Source organism: Bombina bombina, chromosome 7 (assembly GCF_027579735.1).
Source record: "Bombina bombina isolate aBomBom1 chromosome 7, aBomBom1.pri, whole genome shotgun sequence".
NCBI lineage: Eukaryota > Metazoa > Chordata > Amphibia > Anura > Bombinatoridae > Bombina > Bombina bombina.
Window position 1 is genome coordinate 94,828,057 of NC_069505.1, and position 21,524 is coordinate 94,849,580.

At 40.6% G+C, this 21,524-nt stretch overlaps 1 protein-coding gene across 2 annotated transcripts in view; it reads left to right on the forward strand.

Moving 5' to 3' along the window:
* Window positions 1–21,524, forward strand: part of PHRF1 (PHD and ring finger domains 1) — a 247,004-nt gene that overhangs the window by 209,416 nt on the left and 16,064 nt on the right. For both annotated transcript variants that reach the window (XM_053720192.1, XM_053720193.1), the window contains exons 17-18: window positions 13,973–14,168; window positions 16,674–16,732. In XM_053720192.1, the coding sequence (XP_053576167.1) occupies window positions 13,973–14,168; window positions 16,674–16,732 (255 nt within the window). The remainder of the gene's footprint in view (window positions 1–13,972; window positions 14,169–16,673; window positions 16,733–21,524) is intronic.

A 21,524-nucleotide genomic window follows, 5' to 3' on the forward strand; every position in this document is an offset into this window, starting at 1 on the left:
AGCCCAAATTCTTTTTAGTAATGTATCCTTTTTGGGGTGATCTGCCAGAGCCCACATCAGCCTTAACAAGTGAATCTTTCAGACTCTTATTCCGTTTGTATGCTGGCATTGGGCAATGGCAGAACTCCTCAACATTGGGTATACAATTTTGTAGAATGTGCCAGTGTTTGCAAATTATTCGAGTGATTTGCTGACTTTGTCTGCAATAGCCAGAGACAAAAAACAATCTCTTTTCCTTATCATGAGAGGATTTGGTTTTGAATAGCGTGTCTCTATCAATGGCAGCCACTGTCTGTATAGTGTCATGTACCAATTTCGTGGGATAGCCTCTTTTAATAAATTTGTCCCCCATCTCAGATAGTCTAGTCATAGATTTATCAGGATCATCTACAATCCTTTTAACACGAAGCATTTGGCTTCGTGGAAGTGATTTTACAAGGGGTAGTGGATGAGCACTGTCATAGTGAAGAAGGCTATTTCTGTCAGTTGCTTTTCTAAATAGGTCAGTTGTAAAACCCATACCTTGTTTGGTCACAGTGACATCCAAGAAGTCAATACTGAATTCACTCCACACAAGTTTAAATTGTATATTGTTAGTAGAATGATTTAAATCAGTTACAAATGATTCCAGGGCCCCAACGTCACCCAGCCAAAGCCCAAAGATATCATCGATGTAGCGCCACCAAGTGGCGCCACACCGACGATATTCCGGGTGTTCAAAAACAAATTTCTCCTCAAAAAGATTCATAAAAATGTTGGCATAATTGGGGGCGACGTTGGAGCCCATGGCTGTTCCCTGCTGTTGCATGTAAAACTGATCCTCGAATAGGAAGTAGTTGTTGTACAAGATAATTTCCAGCAATTGCAGAATGAAAGAAATCTCAGGGATAGAATATAAACCACTTGAGTGTAAGGCACTATTTACAGCTCCGACCCCACCAGCATGTGATATAGATGTACAAAGGCTGGTGACGTCAAGGCTGAAGAGTATCGCCTTGTCTGTGGGTAATGTTAGATCATGAATTTTGGTCAGGAAGTCATTAGTATCCTTTAAAAAAGTGCACGACTGCTCCACCATTGGTCTCAAAATTTTATCAAGATAAATAGCTATATTAGAAAAAATTGAATTGGTACCTGCCACAATGGGGCGACCAGGTGGAGCAGTCATGGACTTATGAATCTTAGGGAGGATATACATCACAGGAGTGACAGGATCCTTTACCTGTAAAAACTGATTAGTTTTTTTATCAATGATATTCAACTTCAGAGCAGTGTCAATCACCATCTTTATCTCTTGTTTTAATTTAAAGACAGGATTGTATGAGATAGTGCTATATACAGACTGATCACTGAGCTGACGGTGAATTTCCTGCTTATAATCAGACTTATTAAGAACAACGGTAGCACCGCCCTTATCAGCCGGCTTCAAAATGATGTTTTTGTTCTTCCTAAGGCTGTTCAAAGCTTGATAATCTCTTTTGGAAAAATTACCCTTATGTACATGTCCCTTTAATTTCTGTGTATGCATATGTTGCTGCAATTTATTTAAATCTGATAAAACCAATTGCTCAATCGTTTCTATGCCATGGTGAGTGTGTTGTGGATAAAACACACTTTTATTTCTCAAGCCCAAATCACCTATTTTGAGTGAGTGATTAAATACAGGATTAACAATATTTTGAGCAGTTACAGGAGTTGCAACACCATTAGATACAAAAGTGGCATTCAATTTCCCTTCCCCCAGTCCAAAGGATACTAATGACTTCCTGACCAAAATTCATGATCTAACATTACCCACAGACAAGGCGATACTCTTCAGCCTTGACGTCACCAGCCTTTATACATCTATATCACATGCTGGTGGGGTCGGAGCTGTAAATAGTGCCTTACACTCAAGTGGTTTATATTCTATCCCTGAGATTTCTTTCATTCTGCAATTGCTGGAAATTATCTTGTACAGCAACTACTTCCTATTCGAGGATCAGTTTTACATGCAACAGCAGGGAACAGCCATGGGCTCCAACGTCGCCCCCAATTATGCCAACATTTTTATGAATCTTTTTGAGGAGAAATGTGTTTTTGAACACCCGGAATATCGTCGGTGTGGCGCCACTTGGTGGCGCTACATCGATGATATCTTTGAGCTTTGGCTGGCTGACGTTGGGGCCCTGGAATCATTTGTAACTGATTTAAATCATTCTACTAACAATATACAATTTAAACTTGTGTGGAGTGAATTCAGTATTGACTTCTTGGATGTCACTGTGACCAAACAAGGTATGGGTTTTACAACTGACCTATTTAGAAAAGCAACTGACAGAAATAGCCTTCTTCACTATGACAGTGCTCATCCACTACCCCTTGTAAAATCACTTCCACAAAGCCAAATGCTTCTTGTTAAAAGGATTGTAGATGATCCTGATAAATCTATGACTAGACTATCTGAGATGGGGGACAAATTTATTCAAACAGGCTATCCCACGAAATTGGTACATGACACTATACAGACAGTGGCTGCCATTGATAGAGACACGCTATTCAAAACCAAATCCTCTCATGATAAGGAAAAAAGATTGTTTTTTGTCTCTGGCTATTGCAGACAAAGTCAGCAAATCACTTGAATAATTCACAAACACTGGCCCATTCTACAAAATTGTATACCCAATGTTGAGGAGTTCTGCCATTGCCCAATGCCAGCATACAAAAGGAATAAGAGTCTGAAAGATTCACTTGTTAAGGCTGATGTGGGCTCTGGCAGATCACCCCAACAAGGATACATTACTAAAAAGAATTTGGGCTGTTTTCCCTGTTTGAGCTGTGTTAACTGTAGTTCTATCATCAAAAGTCCACACTTTGTACATCCTCAAACTGGGTATAAATTCAAATTCAAGGATTATTACACCTGCAACACTAACTTTGTAATCTATCTGATAAAGTGTCCGTGTGGGCGAGCCTATGTGGGCGAGTCCACTAGACGGGTAGGGGACCGCATCACGGAGCATAAAAGTAATATCAGGTGCAAGGTATTGACTGCCCCAGTAGCATATCACTTTTTGCAAGCAGGGCATCATGTGAGCCAACTTCGCTTCCAAGTCATCGACCACGTTAAGACCCCAAGGCGGGGCGGTAACAGGACTCTGTTACTGAAACAACGGGAATCCTATTGGAGTTATCACTCTCTGTTCCTCTTCATATATAGACATCTTTTAATTTGAGATAGTCACTATCTTTAAAAAAAAGGGACAGTCCCTTCTTGTTATTTGATTTAATCTATTTTAGATTTAGAAAGATGTTGATCTTTTCCAGCTTTGCAGAATGAAATATAATGTAAATATACATTTTATAACATGTTGCAATTTCTTTTATGTCTGTATATTATCCTAATTGGACAATGTAAACATGTAAATATTTTCTTGAGGCTTCCTTATATTTCAAGTTTGTTTTTGTTTTAATTTTGCATGTCACGCCACCCTTGACCAGTAGGGGTCAGTATAGCATTAATACTAATGGGCCATTGTCATTATAAAGAATTGAAAGAGTTAATATGAAGAAACAATTACCTGGCCAAGCCTATTTAAACAGGTGTGGTGTGTGTGTTTGTTATCACATGACTAAGGGGTACTGACCCGAAACGTTGTGGTGTTCTGTGTCTGATCCTGTCTAATAAAAATTTTGGGATTTTTAACAAGAGGTGTTACCCTTATTTTTCTTTTTCATACTCTATTGCTGGGAGTGTGGCAGTCACTCCAAAGGAGTACCCTCTACCTTGGGGTTCTAAGCCAGTGCTGGATTATCTTCATTTCATAAGCGTACAACTATACCTATTGAAGACAGTTGTGCTTTCATTGATCCTATGGATAAAAAATTAGAGGGTCTCCTAAAGAAATTTTTTGTTCATCAAGGTTTTCTTCTTCAACCTATAGCATGCATTTTTCCTGTAACCACTGTGGCTTCCTTTTGGTTTGAGGCTCTAGAAGAAACTCTTCAGATGGAGACCCCACTAGATGATATTATGGTCAGAATTAACTCTCTTAAATTGGCTAATTCTTTTATTACAGACGCCGCTTTTCATCTTGCTAAATTAGCGGCTAAGAATTCAGGTTTTGCCATTTTAGCGTGTAGAGCGTTATGGCTTAAGTCCTGGTCAGCTGATGTGTCATCTAAATCTAAGCTTTTGACCATCCCTTTCAAAGGTAAGACCCTATTCGGGCCTGCACTGAAAGAGATCATTTCGGACATCACTGGGGGGAAGGGTCCTGCCCTCCCTCAAGATAAGTCGAATAAGACAAGGACCAAACAAAATAATTTTCGTTCCTTTCGAAACTTCAAGGGTGGTCCCGCTTCCGCTTCCCCTGCTGCAAAGCAAGAGGGGAACTTTGCTCAATCCAAACCAACCTGGAGACCTAACCAGGCTTGGAACAAGGGTAAACAGGCCAAAAAGCCTGCTGCTGCCACTAAGACAGCATGAAGGGGTAGCCCCCGATCCGGGACCGGATCTAGTAGGGGCAGACTCTCTCTCTTTGCTCAGGCCTGGTCAAGAGATGTTCAGGACTCCTGGGCCGTAGAAATTGTAACCCAGGGGTATCTTCTAGATTTCAAAGATTCTCCTCCAAGGGGGAGATTCCATCTTTCTCAATTGTCTGTAAACCAGACAAAAAGAGAGGCGTTCTTACGCTGTGTAGAAGACCTTTTTACCATGAGAGTGATCTGCCCAGTTCCGAAAGCAGAACAGGGGCAAGGTTTCTACTCCAATCTGTTTGGGGTTCCCAAAAAGGAGGGAACCTTCAGACCAATTCTAGATCTCAAGATCCTAAACCAATTCCTAAGAGTTCCATCCTTCAAGATGGAGACCATTCGGACTATCTTACCATTGATCCAGGAGGGTCAATATATGACCATCGTGGACTTAAAGGATGCGTATCTACACATTCCTATCCACAAAGATCATCACCAGTTCCTCAGGTTCGCCCTTTCTGGACAAGCATTATCAGTTTGTGGCTCTTCCTTTCGGGTTGGCCATGGCACCACAAATCTTCACGAAGGTGCTAGGGTCCCTTCTGGCGGTTCTAAGGCCACGGGGCATAGCAGTGGCGCCTTATCTAGACTACATTCTAATTCAAGCGTCGACCTTCCAACTAGCCAAGTCTCACACGGACTTAGTGTTGGCTATTCTAAGATCTCACGGGTGGAAGGTGAACATAAAAAAGAGTTCTCTTTCCCCCCTCACAAGAGTTTCATTTCTAGGGACTCTGATAGACTCAGTGGACATGAAAATATTTCTGAAAGAGGTCAGAAAATCAAAGATTTTGTCCACCTGCCGAGCTTTTCACTCCATTCCGCGGCCGTCAGTGGCTCAGTGTATGGAGGTAATCGGTCTTATGGTAGCGGCAATGGACATAATTCCGTTTGCTCACTTGCATCTCAGACCACTGCAACTACGTATGCTCAAACAGTGGAATGGGGATTATGTAGATTTATCTCCTCAGATAAATCTGGATCAAGAGACCAGAGACTCTCTTCTTTGGTGGTTGTCACAGGATCATCTGTCCCACGGAATGTGTTTCCGCAGGCCAGAATGGGTTATTGTGATGACAGACGCCAGCCTTCTGGGCTGGGTGCAGTCTGGGATTCCCTGAAAGCTCAGGGTTTGTGGACTTGGGAGGAGGCTCTCCTACCGATAAATATTCTAGAATTAAGAGCGATATTCAATTCTCTCCAGGCATGGCCTCAGCTGGCTTCGGCCATATTCATCAGGTTTCAGTTGGACAACATCACGACTGTGGCTTATATCAATCATCAGGGCGGAACAAAGAGTTCCTTAGCGATGATGGTCTCAAGGATAATCCAATGGGCAGAAGCTCACTATTGCCATCTGTCAGCGATCTATATCCCAGGTGTCGAGAACTGGGAGGCAGATTTTCTAAGTCGTCAGACTTTTCATCCGGGGGAGTGGGAACTCCATCCGGAGGTGTTTGCTCAGCTGGTTCGGCATTGGGGCACACCAGAATTGGATCTGATGGCGTCTCGTCAGAACGCCAAACTTCCTCGTTACGGCTCCAGGTCAAGGGATACTCAGGCTGTACTGATAGATGCTCTAGCAGTGCCCTGGTCGTTCAACCTGGCTTATGTGTTTCCACCTTTCCCTCTCCTTCCACGTCTGATTGCCAGAATCAAACAGGAGAGAGCATCAGGGATTTTGATAGCGCCTGCGTGGCCACGCAGGACTTGGTATGCAGACCTGGTGGACATCTCTTCCACCATGGTCTCTGCCATTGAGACATGACTTTCTGATTCAAGGTCCATTCAAGCATCCTAATCTAATTTCTCTGCAACTGACTGCTTGGAGATTGAACGCTTGATTCTATCAAAGCGGAGTTTCTCTGAGTCAGTCATAAATACCTTGATTCAGGCTAGAAAGCCTGTTACCAGGAAAATCTATCTTTTTTGGTGCAAATCCAAAGCCTTCTCCTGAAATAAAATCAGGATTCCTAGGATTTTGTCTTTTCTCCAAGACGGATTGTCAGCTAGTTCCCTAAAGGGACAGATATCTGCTCTGTCTATTTTGTTGCACAAGTGTCTGGCAGATGTTCCAGACGTTCAGGCTTTTTGTCAGGCTTTAGCTAGAATTAAGCCTGTGTTTAAACCTGTTGCTCCGCCATGGAGTCTAAATTTAGTTAGTTCTTCAGGGGGTTCCGTTTGAACCCATGCATTCCATAGATATTAAGCTTTTATCTTGGAAAGTTTTGTTCCTAGTTGCTATCTCTTCAGCTCGAAGAGTTTCTGAACTATCTGCATTACAATGTAACTCACCTTATCTTGTGTTCCATGCTGATAAGGTGGTTTTGCGTACCAAGCCTGGGTTCCTACCTAAGGATGTTACTAACAGGAATATCAATCAGGAAATTGTTGTTCCTTCTCTGTGTCCTAATCCTTCTTGTAAGAAGGAACGTCTGTTGCACAACTTGGACGTGGTTCGTGCTTTGAAATTTTACTTGCAGGCAACCAAAGATTTTCGTCAAACATCTTTTGTTTTTTGTCTATTCTGGAAAGCGTAGGGGTCAAAAGGCTACGGCGACTTCTCTTTCCCTTTTGGCTGAAAAGCATCATCCGTTTGGCTTATGAGACTGCTGGACAGCAGCCTCCTGAAAGGATTACAGCTCATTCTACTAGAGCGGTAGCTTCCACATGGGCTTTTAAAAATGATGCTTCTGTTGAACAGATTTGTAAGGTTGCGACTTGGTCTTCGCTTCATACCTTTTCAAAATTTTACAAATTTGATACTATTGCTTCTTCGGAGGCTATTTTGGGAGAAAGTTTTGCCAGCAGTGGTGCCTTCCGTTTAGGTTTCTGTCTTGTCCCTCCCTTCATCCATGTCCTAAAGCTTTGGTATTGGTATCCCACAAGTAAGGATGAATCCGTGGAATCGGTACATCATGCAAAAGAAAACAAAATGTATGCTTACCTGATAAATTTCTTTCTTTTGCGATGTACCGAGTCCACGGCCCGCCCTGTCTATTCAAGACAGATAGTATTTTTTTATGTAACTTCAGTCACCTCTGCACCTTATAGTTTCTCCTTTTCTTCCTTGGCCTTCGGTCGAATGACTGGGGGGTGAAGTTAAGAGGGGAGCTATATGGACAGCTCTGCTGTGGTGCTCTCTTTGCTACTTCCTGTCAGTAAGGACAATATCCCACAAGTAAGGATGAATCCGTGGACTCGGTACATCGCAAAATAAATAAATTTATCAGGTGAGCATAAATTTTGTTTTTTGGTGTGCATCCCTGGGCTTCTCATGGAGTAGAGTTAGGATTCCTGGAATTTTGGCTTTTCTCCAAGAGGGTTTGGAGAAAGGTTTATCGTCTATTTCCCTAAAGGGTCAAATCTCTGTCGTTATTTATTTTATTCTTAGACATCTGGCAGATGTCCCAGATGTACAATCATTTGGTTAGACCTTGGTTGGGATCGGACCTGTGTTCAATCCGGTTACTCCTCCATGGAGTCTGGATTTAGTTCTCAGAGTTCTTCAAGATGCTCTGTTTGAGCTTATGTTATCTGGGAATGTTTTATTTCTTGTTGCTCTCTGGCGTAGCTTAGTGGCTACCACTCCTGGTTGAGAGTTTAACTCTTTCCACGGGTACTGTTCATTTAATGGAGAGTCTCAGAGCTCTCAACATTACAGTATCAGTCTCCTTATCTTATTTTCCATGCAGATAAGGTAGTTCTACGTACTACATTAGGATTTCTTCCTAAGGTGGTTTTCTGATCGGAACAATAATCAGGAAATTGTTGTTCTTTTCTTTTGTCCTAATCCTTTTTTCAGAAGGTAAAGACTTCTGCGCTATTTGGACGTGGTCAGTGCTTTAAGGTTTTACCTGCAGGCGACTAAGAACTGTCTTCAGCCTTCTTCTTTGTTGTTTTCTCAAGAAAACGCACGGGACAGAAAGCTACGGCTGCTTCCCTTTCTCTTTGACTGAAGAGTATCATACGTTTTGCATATGGGACTGCTGGACAGCAGCCTCCAGGGAGAGCTACGGCTCATTCCACGAGGGCTGTGGCTTCCTCATGAGCATTCAAAAATTCTGCTTCTATTGAACAGATTTGCAAGGCTGCAACTTGGTCCTCTCTTCACACTTGTTCTAAATTCTACAAATTTGATACCTTTGCTTCGGCTGAGGCTGTTTTTGGGAGAAAGGTTCTTCAAGCAGTGGTGCCTTCCGTTTAGGTTCCCTGTCTTGTCCATCCCTTATCTTCCGTGTACTCTAGCTTTGGTATTGTATCCCACAAGTAAGGATGAAATGCGTGGACTCATCGTGTCTTTAAAAAGAAAAGAAAATGTATGCTTACCTGATAAATTTGTTTCTTTTTAGACACGATGAGTCCACGGCCCGCCCTGTTCTCTGAGACAGGTTATTCATTTTTGTAAACTTCAGACACCTCTGCACCTTGGCTTTTCCTTTCTCTTCCTAACTTCGGTCGAATGACTGGAGTGGGAGGGAAAGGAGGAGCTATTTAACAGCTCTGCTGTGGTGCTCTTTGCCTCCTCCTTCTGACCAGGAGGTGAATATCCCACAAGTAAGGATGAAATCCGTGGACTCATTGTGTCTAAAAAGAAACAAATTTATCAGGTAAGCATACATTTTCTTTTTCATTATCATACCCAGCACTGGGGAGGTTTATTTGGTTTTCTCTTGTAGACACATTAAATGCCTTTAGCAAGAGTTTCATCTAGCCTATGTTTTCCCTACACCACTTTCATTGTTTCTGTTATTTGAAAGAGTCATCAAGAAGTGACTGAATCCTCGACCATGATCATGTCTGGTTATTACTGGTTCCCCCTTTTTTTAGGCTGACTGTAGACATACCGTGACTGCCTTTATATACAGACTCCTTTCATCCTAATATACAAGTCCAGCATCAGATGAATTGTCAGCTGATCAGTTCCATTTGAGAAAGTTTCTGCAGCCTGTTATTTTGGGATAAGTTCTGCTCATCGGTTCCAGTGGTCCAAGTCTCATTACTGAATTGGACTTAGCTAAACCTTTGAAAAAGCATTTCTTTTGAAGTGGTTACTGCTATACAGTTTAGACATAAGCCGTTAGTGCCTTGAAGGAATTTATGTCTTGTTCTAGAAGTTTACGTGACTTTTGAACCATCATGGGAAGCCTCTTTCTGGAATTTTACATTAAAGAAAGTTTTTTTTCTTTGGCTATTACCCGAGTAGCTGAACGGCAGGCATTTTATTGCCACTCTTTTAATTTGGGCTACATGTTGGCATCAATTTCCTTCTAATCTGAGACTAGGAGAGTTTCATTAATTAGAATTTGTTTGCTTTGTCTGTATAAATATCTTTCACAGTTGTACATTTGGATTAGCTTCTATTATGACATTGTTTAGAAGTTACCCATGTCTCCTGTCTTTGATTTTGATAAGATTTGATAAGATGCTTTTTGTGTTAGACATAGAAAAAGTGACCAGAATTAGACATTCACCTAAAGGGCATTCTAATGCAAAAATGAATGCTGTCATTTGTTTGCACTTGTAATGTTTTCTTTACTGATCCTAGTTTACTGTGGGCTAGATTAAAAGTGGAACGCTATTTAGCTCTCCCGCTCACACAGTAACATCGCTAGACTTCATTTTTTAGCACGCATCTGATACCGGCGCAAAAAATATTACAAGGTGAGAGTAACAAGTTTTCGCTCATGCCCTAGCCCAACACACGTAAAAAGCCGAAGTTACAATATTGCGATCAATACATTCCCCCAAAAGTCAATGGAGGGAGAAACGTAGCACCATACTCGCTCGCAAACCCGATCGCGTTTTCTCGTGTGCGCTAACCCAACATGAAAATATGAATATTTCACATTCCAATCTTCTTCACATAGCAGAATGTTTTATTTAATTGAGAATATATATATATATATATATATATATATATATATATATATATATATATATATATATATATATATAATGGTACTTTGGTAAAATGTATATCTATACCTATATATTTAGATGATTATATATAGATATATACAGATATATAGGAATGTCTATTTATAAATACATATTTCTCTCTGCGAAGGACATTGGAATGTGAAATATTTACATTAAATACATATTTTAACACTTTATTAAATGTGAATATTGCATAAATACGATTTTACACGTTTTCAGCTATATGACTGCAAAGGGCTCCAATGCACTTATATATATGTGTGTGTACATATGTACTTATGTTTATCTGGATATATCTGTCTGTAAATACATATGTACACATTTAAATACATATGTACACACATATATATCCATATTTAGACATGTATATGTATGTATCTCTATGTTAAAGCCCTTTGCCTGCCTGAGACCTCATATCTTTGAGCCCTTATAACTTTTTGATTGCAATTTTTTTTTAATAATTTTATTAGATTGTGGTGTTATGAGTGTAACTACATTTTTTTAATGTATTTTTGTGAAACTTTCTTTTCGATCATAATAGTTAACGAGAGCTCTGAAGTCACGCTAACTCGACGCAAGTTAATTTCAATTGCGCTCAAGTGAATGCTTTTACTTCGGCAACTTTCACACAAACAGCCGCAATAAACCCAATATAGCTTGCGTGCAACAGTTGAGTGGCACACTTAATCTAGCCCTGTGCGTTTAACCCCTATACATTATTACATGGCTGCTAGTCACTTGCCATCTTCTGTTGGGAGCTCCAAGTGAGACTTTGCCTACGTGTTAAACTGCTTTGCAGTAATAGAAACCCATAGTGGTCTAGGAATAGTAAGGCAAAAATGACATGCTCTAACAAATTGGGCATACAATGTTCTGCACTAGAATGTTCCTGTAACAATCATATTCTGTTTTTTAACAGATAAATAGATAAAATTAGACAATTACTTGAGATAGATAATTCTACTAAGAGATAATTGTACAGTTTAAATAGATTGTAGCTAAACATTTAGATTAATTGATAAATCAGCAGTTTAAACAACAAATTAGCATCACATGAGTCGGATAGATCTTACTATAAAACTCGTTCAGCTGCTTACTGCTAGCCATAAGCAAGTCCAAGAGTAAATTCCATTGGTCCTCAGTGTTTATAAGCTTTTATAATATCATAGAAATATACTGCGCATTAGTCAGAATATGTAGCTTTCAGACTATAGAAAGTTGTGTTCTAAATGTACTGTAAACACTTTCGTATTGCAATATAAATGTGTATGTGTAGTTAAAAAAATCTTTGCAATATGCTTTTTTATTTATTTTGCCCCCTTTTCCTGTAATTTAACTAAAATTTTGGGTTTTCCTGTTCTGATTATTAAAGGGACATAAAACAGTATGCACTAGCATAAGTTTCTAAATATATAATGCATCCAAAGCTTAACTGCATAACGGTTTCTACTTTAACCCCTTTAATTCAGGAATAGTTTTATTTGCAGCAAATGAACAAAGAAAGACAGCGCCTCATAGTGCAGGTAAGTTTCGTAAGCTGGGGTCACAGAGAAAAAACAAACAGTTGTAAATATACTCACAAGAGTACTGGCACTCTTATGTAAAGAAGTGCAAATAGGCAGACTGACATTCAGCAGCAGTCAGTACCCTGGAACGGATGGCATCCAAACTTCAAAGACGCAGCTGTGGGCTCTCCTCCACAAGCAGAAGGGAATCGTCTGGATCAGCACTGTGTTAGTGCAGCTTTCACTGCGTATAGCTTCTACTGGAGGCTGAACATTACCAGCGATGTCACAACAGTAATAAAAACTGTATTTATAAGAATACCCTTGCAGAAACAACAGGGTATATAAATAAAAAAGCCGAATGACAAGGCTTCTGGATAAGAACTAAGAACAATTTATTTTGTGAGCTTAAACGCGTTTCTCGGCCGCAAGCTCCTGGCCGTTTCCTCAGATTAACTAAACGTTTTTTATTACTGTTGTGACATCGCTGGTAATTTTCAGCCTCCAGTAGAAGCTATACGCAGTGGAAGCTGCACTTTCTAACACAGTGCTGATCCAGACGATTCCCTTCTGCTTGTGGAGGAGAGCCCACAGCTGCGTCTTTGAAGTTTAGATGCCATCCGTTCCAGCGTACTGACTGCTGCTGAATGTCAGTCTGCCTATTCGCACTTCTTTACATAAGAGTGCCAGTACTCTTGTGAGTATATCTACAACTGTTTGTTTTTTCTCTGTGACCCCAACTTACGAAACTTACCTGCACTATAAGGCGCTGTCTTTCTTTGTTCATTTTCTAGCTACACTGACTGATCACACAGTTTCAAGACCAGCAGCCTATTGCACTTAGATACCACCATTGCACCGGAGTCTACATTCACCGTTTAAAACACCCACATTTTGAGACATCGCTCACAATCATCTTTGGGACTTTTCATGATAAGCATGATAAACTTTTCCTTTTTATACAGATATTGAATTTAAATGTCACTAACCTTTACTTGAAAGAAAAACATTTTTTTTGGTTTTTCATTTAGCTATTATATTTTTATATTTTCATTATATTTTTGTCACACTTTGTTACTTTTTCATTCACACAATATTGCAGTTGTCCTACAAAATTAGCTTTTTTTTTTTTGCTATTTGATTGGGATCTGGATTTTTCTGGCGCACTCTATTACTACACTCTTGTATAGTTTTTCTATTATTTGCAGCAAGCTCCCCCCTAGACATTTCCATATATAGAAGGTGCTTTCGAGGCCATAGCTTCTGCAGAATGCACACGTGTACTGTAGGGGACAGAGTCACATGACACCTGACTAAAGCAGTGCACAGTATAATGCTGAACCTTTCACAAAGCATGTGACATTATTATTATGGAAACGAGCAAGCCTCTTGGCAACAAACAATAGCAGTACCTGCTGTCCCTCCTCAACCCCTTCTTGTTTGCATAAGTAATTATTCTCACATGCACATTTTGTTATATAATAGCACAAGGTTTGAAGTAGGACACTGATAAGGGGGGTGGAGCAAGCTGCACTTGACAACACTAAAATGTAAGTAATTTTGCAGATTTTTATTAAAATACTTATAAGCTTTTTTGTTTTTCACACACCTCAGTTGACCCTTTTTATAATATGCGCATAGCTCAAAATATTTTATGGCACTTTAAAGTGCACAGTCTGACATTCACAAGTCTAACCACATTTTTGTACCTAATTGACTTCAGCAGACATAAGATATTAAACCACAAAACTATAGCTATTTTGCTAATAAAAGTGGCAAGTGTAATCCGCTTCATTAATAGTTGGCTCCTCCTAATAAGATAAGTGGTGTCTGAAATTTGGCAATTTAAAACACAATTGCAGCAGTGTGTTATTATTTTAAAAACTCACCTAACACACGCTCACCTAGCATGTTAACTGCAGAAAAATCCTGTAATTACTAGGTGATCTTTTCTCTGTTTTTGTATGTTATCTGCCAGTTCTTATATGTCTTTGCTTTTCTTTGCACAGGTGTTCCCACAAACCCTGCCTCTGTTACCGCTTCCCCCTATGTTTCCTACCTATGCCCCTGTAAGTGAGCCCACAGTGTCCTTTGGAATGCAGGGGAGCCTCCCACTCCTCGGCAGTGGCGAGATGCTTAGCCAAACGCCAAAGCCTGGTAGTCTGGCTACTACCAATGAGCCTAAAATGCAGGCAGCTTACACTGGTGAGTTCCAGAACTGTCCTTGAATGCCTTTTCTGCTAATTTGTTTGGAATACAATTATTCTCACATATGTAATTGAAATTGTGGACCAAAATTTTCTATCATCATCATCACAATAATAATGGCAAGTGTCATGTTAGCTTGATTACATTAAAGAGACCATTAAAGTCAAAATTAAAATGTTCATGATTAAGATAAAGCAGGTATGCTGATAGGAGCTTCCACGTGTCTATTGCAGCAGTATTTGTATTTATGTATAGCATTGCTAGAAACCCTAGGTAGATTGATAGCAGCTTAGGAGTATGAGCGATGTGTGTTGTGTGTGACGTATTTTGTATGAGTGTGTGACGTATTTTGTATGAGTGTGACGTATTTTGTATGAGTGTGACGTATTTTGTATGAGTGTGTGACGTATTTTGTATGAGTGTGTGACGTATTTTGTATGAGTGTGTGACGTATTTTGTATGAGTGTGTGACGTATTTTGTATGAGTGTGTGACGTATTTTGTATGAGTGTGTGACGTATTTTGTATGAGTGTGTGACGTATTTTGTATGAGTGTGTGACGTGTGGTGTATGAGTGTGTGACGTGTGGTGTATGAGTGTGTGACGTGTGGTGTATGAGTGTGTGACGTGTGGTGTATGAGTGTGTGACGTGTGGTGTATGAGTGTGTGACGTGTGGTGTATGAGTGTGTGACGTGTGGTGTATGAGTGTGTGACGTGTGGTGTATGAGTGTGTGACGTGTGGTGTATGAGTGTGTGACGTGTGGTGTATGAGTGTGTGACGTGTGGTGTATGAGTGTGTGACGTGTGGTGTATGAGTGTGTGACGTGTGGTGTATGAGTGTGTGACGTGTGGTGTATGAGTGTGTGACGTGTGGTGTATGAGTGTGTGACGTGTGGTGTATGAGTGTGTGACGTGTGTTGTATGAGTGTGTGACGTGTGTTGTGTGTGTGTGTGTTGTATGAGTGTGTGTGTGTTGTATGAGTGTGTGTGTGTTGTATGAGTGTGTGTGTGTTGTATGTGTGTGTGTGTTTTGTATGAGTGTGTGTGTGTTTGTGTGTGTTTTGTATGAGTGTGTGACGTGTTTTGTATGAGTGTGTGACGTGTTTTGTATGAGTGTGTGACGTGTTTTGTATGAGTGTGTGACGTGTTTTGTATGAGTGTGTGACGTGTTTTGTATGAGTGTGTGACGTGTTTTGTATGAGTGTGTGACGTGTTTTGTATGAGTGTGTGACGTGTTTTGTATGAGTGTGTGACGTGTTTTGTATGAGTGTGTGACGTGTTTTGTATGAGTGTGTGACGTGTTTTGTATGAGTGTGTGACGTGTTTTGTATGAGTGTGTGACGTGTTTTGTATGAGTGTGTGACGTGTTTTGTATGAGTGTGTGACGTGTTTTGTATGAGTGTGTGACGTGTTTTGTATGAGTGTGTGACGTGTTTTGTATGAGTGTGTGACGTGTTTTGTATGAGTGTGTGACGTGTTTTGTATGAGTGTGTGACGTGTTTTGTATGAGTGTGTGACGTGTTTTGTATGAGTGTGTGACGTGTTTTGTATGAGTGTGTGACGTATGTTGTATTGGTGTGTGTGTGTTTTGTATGAGTGTGTGTGTGTGTTTTGTATGAGTGTGTGTGTGTGTTTTGTATGAGTGTGTGTGTGTGTTTTGTATGAGTGTGTGTGTGTGTTTTGTATGAGTGTGTGTGTGTGTTTTGTATGAGTGTGTGTGTGTGTTTTGTATGAGTGTGTGTGTGTGTTTTGTATGAGTGTGTGTGTGTGTTTTGTATGAGTGTGTGTGTGTGTTTTGTATGAGTGTGTGTGTGTGTTTTGTATGAGTGTGTGTGTGTGTGTGTGTGTTTTGTATGAGTGTGTGTGTGTGTGTGTGTGTTTTGTATGAGTGTGTGTGGTGTTTTGTATGAGTGTGTGTGGTGTTTTGTATGAGTGTGTGTGGTGTTTTGTATGAGTGTGTGTGGTGTTTTGTATGAGTGTGTGACGTATGTTGTATGAGTGTGTGACGTATGTTGTATGAGTGTGTGACGTATGTTGTATGAGTGTGTGACGTATGTTGTATGAGTGTGTGACGTATGTTGTATGAGTGTGTGGTGTATGAGTGTGTATGTGTGGTGTGGTGTATGTGTGGTGTATGTGTGGTGTATGAGTGTGTGTGTGTTGTATGAGTGTGTGTGCGTGTGGTGTGTGTATAGCATTGCTAGAAACCCTAGGTAGACTGATGACAGCTTAGGAGTGTGAGCGATGTGTGTTGTATGAGGGAGAGTGTGTGTGTTGTATGAGTGTTGTGTGTTCTATGAGTGTGTGGTGTGTGTGCATAAAAATAGGGTCGCAAAGGTATGTGGTATCATGGCAACAGGTCTTGGGGAGAAAAAGATTTGAGGAACCCTGGACTAGATGTTAGAGAAGCGCTTCTGTTTTAGAGCTCCTCTGATGGACAATTCATTCCTTCTCTGCACAATGTACCTTTTCATGCTGTTTTTTTTAATGTTCTCTTTATAGGTGAAGGAAAAGGGAAAGCAAAACTGTCTAAGAAAGAGGAGAAAGGGAAAAACGATGAGGTACTGTCATTTGTTGTGTAATAAATTATTTAACAGACTTGTTCTTTCCCACTGTATTGGCAGGAAAAATTAGCGTTCACTTCACTAAACAATAACAATATGAGGCTTTGGAAGTGACTCTGTTCATATTTCCATCTTAATGGGAGGAGAGTCCACTGCTTCATTCATTACTTGTGGGAATTAAGAACCTGGCCACCAGGAGGAGGCAAAGACACCCTAGCAAAAGGCTTAAATACCTCCCCCACTCCCCTCATCCCCCAGTCATTATTTGCCTTTCGTCACAGGAGGTTGGCAGAGAAGTGTCGGAAGATTAGGGTAGTACTCTTCGCAATGGGACTGGAGTTTTAAGTAGTCCTGTCAGCCTCTCAGTGAGAATCTGACAATATCGAAATATAAGTTTCAAGAAAGTGTTATTAAAAAAGTGTAATATATGAATCGTAACATCGCTAGGGTAACTTATTCCCCATGTACATACTATAAACGTGCTCGGACTATACTAACAGTAGTTCTCAATCATGAGTAACATGGAGATATAATTACATATAAACTTACATAAATTCTAACATAAGTTCCTTTTGTATAGGAATAATACTCAGTCACAACACTTATGATTATTATGGTATACTATGATTCAAAGTAGACCGACTAGGTATCCAAATGCTTTAACATATACAACGGGATATTACGTGATATGTACACATAAAGACGATTGCCTGATTGGACGACACCTAATATGTGGGTGTGTTACAAGGGACCAATAGAAATTGACCATTTCCGTGTTGTTTATAACTGAATCGACTAAACTATTCATCTGGAAATTAAAAAGTATCAATGCTCCAGATTATAATTACATTTTATGTAAGAGATGAGACCTACATTTTACAGGGTAAATCAGATTTGCAGCATCAAAACTTTTAGAAATTATATGTTAAATAAACATACACAGATATGTGTGCTGAAAACTATTGACGGATAATAGGGAAAGTGAAGGAACTGACCTAATAACACTCGGTACTTAAGACTGCATTAGTAGTAACACAAATACATGTTTATGAGAATGATGTTATGAGAGTGCATGCCATAATCCCGTAAGTGACAGGGATTGGATTAGAAGTAGGAGTGTTTCCACATAGATCGCTGATTGGCTTAAAGATTAAGTTCAGTGCTATTTAAAGGGGTGGCACCCGGGCCTCGGTTTGTCCATAGCATTGAGAAAGGCTGATAGCACAGCCGAAACTAGTTTGCTGCTCTTTTATTGTGCATTTAGTTGCATGTTTGTGGTTTTTGTTTTTTAACTTTCTAGTCCATTTATCCCTGTCACCTGAAGCCGAGGGAGCTGCTATCGGCCAGGAAACAGGGGGACAATTGAGACTTAGTTTTAAATATTGGTACACTGTGGTATTTAGGCCGGTATTTTAAATGTATCTATTAAAGTTTTGCTTTTTAACTTAATTCAACTAACGTTTGACAGGAATGAGTGCTAACTTTAACCACCAGCTTTGAATGAGGTTCTCTTACTATATATATATATATATATATATATATATATATATATATATATATATATATATATATATATATATATATATATATATATATATATATATATATATATATATATATATATATATTGGTGGTCAGCACCGGAACACTCACTAGTTCCTTATATTCCTGCACACACTTAACTAGTGCCAGTACTCTTACTCCTCTCCTTCATAAGCCTCTCAGTGAGAGCATGGGTGAAAGTTAGAGTCCAGAGATACAGGGAGAGTCTTTCTGCGAAACCATCCCGACTCAGATTAACAGCTTCATAAGCAATCAGAGTTGACGAGTTTCGCTGCCTGCTTTCTGCTCTCAAGTCCATGTCAGGAGCGACGCTACTAACCTGTCACACTTGAAAGGCCGTGTTCCTGTTCCACGGCGTGGATTCTGGTAAGTTTGTTTCATTATATACATATGAGAACGTAAGAAGACAGGGTCACAGTGTGTCTCCTATCTGTATAGAATCAAGGGTTAATACCCCAGGAATGGAGGTTATTGAACAGGTGGAGATTTGTACACAATGTTATATACTGTTTATTTTGTTTATGCTTTGACATGTGTGAGATGAGGCTCTGTCAATGTGCGCATTTTCTCTTTAGTGCAGGGGCGGTTCCTGCATGGCACTCCATGTGACCGGGTGTGGCTTCTTCAACTTCCTCTTTCTTGACCGGTGGTTGCAGGAGACGAAGCGTTTTCTCTGTTGTTCGAGACATAGGAGGTGGTGAGTGTCCCAGCCATTGGGATATAAATGTGCCATTTAGTTTATATCTAGTCCATAATAAAGGCGCAAGCTATGGAGGACTCTGATATGTTAGAGGGTACTCCCTCTTTAATTGAACCTAACAACTGTGTCTATTGTGAGGAGGTCCCGGTCGATCCGCCTGCTCAACTCTGTTCCACATGAACAGGGACCCCAGGCAGAGCTGGTAGATACCTTAGCGGTGCCTTGGGGGTTCAACCTAATTTAAATTTTTCCACCGTTGCCACTCCTTCCTCGAGTCGTGGCCCGCATCAAACAGGAGCAAGCTTTGACCATTCTGATTGCTCTGTTGTGGCAGCGGAGGACGTGGTTTGTGAATCTGGTGGGGATGTCATTGTCTCCTCCTTGGAGGTTACCCTGTTGCAGAGATCTGCTGGTTCAGGATCCCTTTCTACACCAAAATCTCGATTTTCTGAGGATGACTGCGTGGATATTGATTGCCTAGTCATGGCAAAGAGAGGCTTTTTGAGAGAGTGATCGATACTCTCATCCAGGCCAGTAAACCGGTCACTCGTCGCATCTATCATAAGGTGTGGAGCACCTACTTATCCTGGTGTGAGGAACGTTGATATACATGGCACAAGGTTAAGGTATCCAAGATGGACTGGATAAAGGTCTTGCCGCCAGTTCCTTAAAGGGACAGATTTGGGCCTTATCGGTGCTGTTACACAAGAAGCTTGCGGTGCTTCCTGATATTCAGTCCTTTGTTCAGGCTCTGGTTAGGATTAGACCTTTAGAAGTTTGTCTACTCCTTGGAGCTTATACTTGGTTCTTAAGATTTTGCAGAGGGCTCCGTTTGAGCCTATGCATTTACTTGACATTAAGATTCTTTCCTGGAAGGTGCTATTCCTACTGGCTATCTCATTGGCTCGCAGTCTCTGAGTTAGCGGATTTGCACTGTGACCCACCTTACTTGTTTTTTCACGCTGAGAAGGCTCTTCTTCGCACTGGGTTGGGGTTTCTCCCCAAGGTTATGTCGAACCATAATATCAATCAGAAAATAGTAGTTCTTTCCTTGTGTCCTAACCCTTGTTCATCTCAGGAAAGGTTACTTCATAATTTGGATGTGGTCCGGGCATTGAACTTTTATCTTCAGGCATCGAAGGACTTTAGACAGACTTTGTCTTTGTTTGTGGTGTATTCAGGGAAGCGCCAGGGGCAGAGGGCCTCTTCTACTTGACTGTCTTTCTGGTTGAGAAGCATTATACGTTTGACCTATGAGACAGCGGGACATAAGCCTCCTTAGAGGATTATGGCTCACTCAACTAGGGCTGTGGCCTCTTCTTGGTCCTTTAAGAACGAGGCTTCTCTGGAGCAGATTTGTAAGGCTGCTACTTGGTCTTCCTTACATACTTTTGCAAAGTTTTACAAGTTTGATGTTTTTTCTCCCGCCTGTTTCTCCAGTGGGCAGACCTAAATTTAGTAGTATTCTTCTGGCATCATTTGTTCCTTGTTCCCTTGGCAGAATGACTGGGGGATGAGGGGAGTGGGAAAGGTATTTAAGCCTTTGGCTGGGGTGTCTTTGCCTCCTCCTTGTGGCCAGGTTCTTAATTCCTACAAGTAATGAATGAAGCAATGGACTCTCCTCCCACAGATGGAAATTATCAGGTAAGCATAATTTGTTTTTTTACAAAAACTGTATGTAGATTATTTGTTACTTTAAATGATAAACGGGCACGTGAATCTTATTTAAAAGTGACAGTATAATAATCTCACATAATCTATGATGTTCAGACTTTGTAGACATGCGATTTTTGTCAGCATGATCTACTTGTGTATTGACCAAACTAAAAGAGTAGCTTTTTATATCTGCATATAATATAAATGTTTTAAAGCTGTCCTTTTCATAAAACTATTAGCAGTTTTTTACAGTCCAGGAACATGCACCTTGAAAATAGTCTATCTTGGGCTCCTAGCTAATATATATCATTTATTTCCCCAGTTCCTTTGGCAGAATGCTCAGAAATGACAGCCTTCCTTTTACCACCATAAAGGTGCCCCCCCCCCCCTTATCGACCTCCCGCTGTCTTAATTCTGTAAAATATTTTCTATATAAACTGAGAGAGTCCACAGCTGCATTCATTACTTTTGGGAATTCAGAACCTGGCCACCAGGAGGAGGCAAAGATACCCCAGCCAGAGGCTTAAAAAACCTCTCCCACTTCCCCCAACCCCCTGTCATTCTTTGCCTTTCATCCCAGGAGGTTGGCAGAGAAGTGTCAGAAGTTTTTTCGATAGTCTCTTATGGAGGGTAGTACTCTTAGGAATGGGACTGGAGTTTTAAGTAGTCCTGTCAGCCTCTCATGGAGAGCATGGATGAAAGTTAGAGTCCGGAAATGCAGGGAGAGTCTTCCTGCGAAACTTCCCGATTAATAACTTCACAAGCAATCAGCGTTGACGAGTTTCGCTGCCTCCTTTCTTCTCTCCAGTCCATGGCAGAAGCGAGACTACTATCTGTCACACTTGAAGGGCCGTGTTCCTGTTCCACGTT